At 40.2% G+C, this 4,299-nt stretch overlaps 1 protein-coding gene across 1 annotated transcript; it reads left to right on the top strand.

Moving 5' to 3' along the window:
* Window positions 1-3,065: 3,065 nt before the first annotated feature.
* On the top strand, window positions 3,066-4,022 carry LOC127079022 (uncharacterized). Its single transcript, XM_051019437.1, has 3 exons — window positions 3,066-3,267; window positions 3,388-3,626; window positions 3,714-4,022. Exons 1-3 carry the CDS (start codon window positions 3,066-3,068, stop codon window positions 4,020-4,022), a joined length of 750 nt encoding a protein of 249 aa, XP_050875394.1.
* The last annotated feature ends 277 nt before the right edge of the window (window positions 4,023-4,299 follow it).

Here is a 4,299-nt window from a genome sequence, read left to right as displayed (position 1 = left end):
CCATATTCAATGGAGTAGACAAGAATATCTTCAGGTTGGTAAAGAACTGTGAGGTGGCTAAGGATGCTTGAGACATTCTCAAAACCACTCATGAAGGACCCTCTAGAGTTAAGATGTTTAGACTACAGCTGCTCACCTCCAAGTTTGAATATTTAAGGATGAAAGAAGATGAAAATATTCATGAATTTCATATGAGTATCCTTGAAATTGCTAATGCCTCAGGAGCCCTGGGAGAGAAGATGTCAGATGAAAAATTAGTAAGAAAAATACTTAGGTCACTCCCTAAGAGATTTGCTATGAAGGTGACAGCCATAGAAGAGTCTCAAGACATCTCCAACATGAGAGTTGATGAGCTAATTAGTTCCCACCAAACATTTGAGATGGGAATGAATGATAGATCTGAAAGGAAAACCAAAAGCACAGCTTTCATGTCAAACAGAGAGGAGGAAAATAGTCAGGATGTTGATGAGGATCTGGCAAATAATGTAGCAATGCTAGGAAGATAGTTCAACAGACTATTGAAAAAGATGGATGTAAGATCTAAGGCTAATGTCAAGAACATCTCATATGACATCAGTAAATCCAACAATGTTGGAAGAAGAACAAGGTCAGATGATAAGCCCAAAGAAGGAAAAGAAGTGCAGTGCTATGAATGTGATGGGTATGGACACATTAGAACAGAATGTGGAACCTACCTCAAGAAACAGAAGATGAGTCTTGCTGCCACTTGGTCTGATGAGAGTGAAACAGAAGAGTTTGCAAATCTGGTGACTGCCTTGACTGGAAGATGGGGTTCTGAGGAAGACTCAAGTGATGATGAAGTAACCTTTGAAGAGTTGGCCACTACCTACAGAAAGTTGTGTCACAAAAGCGCAGAGGTGTGTAAACAGGTTGAAAGCCAAAAGAAGGTAATAACTCAACTTGAGAATGAGAAGGTAGAACACTTGGAAACCATCTCCAAATTAAAAACAGAAACAGTGGTTCTGAATGCCAAGCTAGATGAAAGTCAACGAGTTGAAAGCCAGAAGAAAATGATAGTACAGCTGGAAAATGAGAAGGCAGAACATGTGGAAACCATCTCCAAGTTAAAAACTGAAGCTATGTTCTTGAATTCTAAACTAGAAAAGATGACCAAGTATGTAAGAATGTTAAACAATGGATCTGACTCCTTAGACAAGATTCTCCAAACTGGACAAATAACGGGAGACAAGTCTGGCATTGGGTATAATGAATCTAAGGATAAGTGCAGTTACACTGGTTGCAAACCTAAATCCAAACCTAAGTGCATCCATATTAAAAGCAAACCTGAGATGTCACAACATCAGAAGGGAAGACAACAGAAAGGGAAACACCAAAGATGGAAATGCCGTTACTGTGGAAAATTTGGCCACCTGAAGCCATTCTGCTATAAGTTGTATGGTTATCCTAGCCCTGTCCATCATCAGACTCACTATCAACCAAGACACAAACATCACAGGTTTGTCACCAAGAAGCAATGGGTTTCTAAGACTAATGTTACAAGTCTAATAGCTCACACTTCCTTCAGAGTTTCAGGGAAAGAAGATTGGTATTTTGACAGTGGGTGCTCCAGACATATGACTGGAAACAAAGACCTGCTAACTGGCCTTCATCCTCATGCCATGAGCCATGTAACCTTTGGTGATGGAGCAAAGGGTGAAATTAAGGGGATAGGTAAGCTTGATTTCCCTGGATTTCCTGAACTTGACAAGGTCCTACTTGTTAAGGGCTTGACTGCAAATCTAATAAGCATCAGTCAACTATGTCACCAAGGTCTAAATGTGAACTTAACTAAAGTTGAATGTCTGATTACTAACAAAGAAAGTGAAGTGATCATGAAAGGATTCAGGACCAAAGAAAACTGTTACATGTGGAGCTCTCAAATTGGTTATTCCTCAAAGTGTACCTTAGTCAAAGAAGAAGGGATGAAGATGATTATATCTGCTAGAGGAACTTCAATATTGAAGATTGATGAAAGAAAAGCCTGTGGGAAATGTCAAACAAGGATGTCACACCAGAAACTCAGACATGACATCACTTCCAAAGGTTTGAAACTCCTCCATATGGATTTGATGGGACCCATGCAGGTGGAAAGCCTTGGTGGAAAGAAGTGTGCAGTGGTGAATGACTTCTCCAGATACACCTGGACCAAAAACAGATCTGATGTGGTTGAAATCTTCAAAGATTGTTGTCTGAAACCTCTAGAAGAAAAGCTCATGATGGCTCAAATAGATAATATTGGGTCTGGTAGGAGGATGGATCGGATTGTTGAACATGTTGCTAGTCAAATGCAATCTGAAGTTGGAAAGAACTCTGTTGGACTTGAGCTACAAGTCAAGCAGATAAAAGGTTCTATGTGTCTACCTCAAAGCAAATGTGCCAAGAATAATGTTAAGAAGATTGGGATGGAGAGTGAAAGGACACATGCTCCTACACATTTGAAATATGAAAATGGTATTTGTGCTATAGCAGCTGGAAGTAGCTGTTCTCAACAGGGGTGGTTGAAACTAATGTTGACTGAATACAATGGCACACACGATGTCATGACATTGTACTATGACAACCTGAGTGCTACAACTGTGTCCAAAAATCCTATTCAGCACAGCTGGACCAAGCACATTGATTTTTGTCATCACTTCATTAGAGAATTTGTGGAAGACAAAATCATAGCTCCAAAGCATGAAATGCAATTAGCTGACAAATTTGCAAGGGTTTTGGATGATAATCAGTTTGAATATGTAAGAGGGAAATTGGGGATTTGTTTTCTTGTGAAGTTATAGCAATTAAAGTGGAGTGGAAAAGGTAATAAAAATATTTTTTGCCCACTTAAAAGAAAGTGCCACATTTATGATAAATCATTACCTAGCATTGGAACTAGTATCTATGCCATTCCCACATGCTACCTCAACACAACCGTTTCCATCTTCATCCAACTTCTCAGAAAACATCTGCTAGGGCAAAGAGATTTTTTTCAAAAGTCCAACAAAATGTCACAACATCCCTCATCATCAGGATCAAAACCCACTCACAAAGGAAGGACTCCCTCCATGGAGTTTCTAGATGAAGATACTCTGGAGGTTATTCCCCTCTTTGTTATTCGAGGCGACGTCCCTGGCCCTTCTTCCACAGCTGGAAGTAATCAAGGTAACATTCCTGATAAATCTCCTCATAAAGATGACATGCACTTTACAGATCGTGCCATTAGAAACCTAGTAACTAGGATTCTAAACGAAGGGCATGCAGTCAAGGGTGTTTCTACCCCTCTGTCTAAAAGGGACCCCTCACCTGAGGTGGAACCCCAAGCGGAGAAAGATGATGATTCATCTAGATTAGAGAAAGAAGTGGCTACTGAGGGATTATGCTCTCTAGGTAAAACCTTGCCTAGTAAGAAACCAGTAGATGGTTCTCATGAGACTACTGAGAATGATATTAATATGGAGGAAGAGAGTTCAGAGGAAGAGGATGACACCTTGGTTCATCATGTAAAACCAAGTGTTGCTAGGAAATTGAAGACCAGAAAAAGGAAGACTGTGGTTGAAATGATGACAGTAAGAAGAGGGAAAAAGGTTGCTGGTGTAAGACCCTTCAAATCATGGAGTAAAGTTGAGGTTAAGAAGAGCAAGATTGGAGAGAGTTCTGACTCTGATGATGATGTCGAAGACGATGTCCCAGACATTTCTCCTGCTAAAACACAGACTGTTAAGAAGTCTCCAGGAAAAGTTGCAGTTGTGCACTTAGATAACATCTCTTTCCATCTAGAAGATGGTGCTGCAAAGTGGATGTTTGTCATTCAAAGGAAGGTTGTTGTTGAAATGGAGTTGGGAAAGGAGGCTGTAGAAGTGAAGGAAGTGATGGAATTGATTAAGGTTGTTGGACTGATGAAAACTGTGGTTGCTTTGCTCCAATGCTTTGACGGGTTAGTAAAAGAGTTTGTTATGAATATCCCAGAGGATATTTCTGAAAAGAGTAACAAGGAATTCTGCAAGGTTTTTGTAAGAGGTTGATGTGTGAAGTTCTCCCCAACCATAATCAACAAGTTCCTAGGGAGAGGAACTGAAGGAGGTGTGGAGTTAGAGGCTACAGACAATGAAGTCTATAGGACTATTACTGGAGGCCAAGTCAAGGAATGGCCTAGTAAGAAGCATCTATCAGCTGGCAAGTTAACTGTTAAATATGCCATCTTGCACAAGATTGGTTTAGCCAACTGGGTGCCAACCAACCATATATCATCCATCTCTAATGGTCTTGGAAGAATCATTTATGCTATTGGAACCAGGCTAA

This window comes from Lathyrus oleraceus, chromosome 5, assembly GCF_024323335.1.
Source record: "Lathyrus oleraceus cultivar Zhongwan6 chromosome 5, CAAS_Psat_ZW6_1.0, whole genome shotgun sequence".
Classification (NCBI taxonomy): Eukaryota; Viridiplantae; Streptophyta; class Magnoliopsida; order Fabales; family Fabaceae; genus Lathyrus; species Lathyrus oleraceus.
The sequence above is the reverse complement of the archived record's forward strand: the minus strand, read 5'-3'. Positions and strand labels throughout refer to the sequence as shown.

Excerpts from the sequence above, each read along its gene's own strand:
- LOC127079022 (XM_051019437.1), top strand. The coding sequence starts at position 3,066 with ATGGAGTTTCTAGATGAAGATACTCTGGAGGTTATTCCCCTCTTTGTT. Across the intron at positions 3,268-3,387 it reads CGAAGGGCATGCAGTCAAGG|GTAAAACCTTGCCTAGTAAG; the intron begins GTGTTTCTACCC and ends TATGCTCTCTAG. Across the intron at positions 3,627-3,713 it reads AATCATGGAGTAAAGTTGAG|ACTGTTAAGAAGTCTCCAGG; the intron begins GTTAAGAAGAGC and ends GCTAAAACACAG.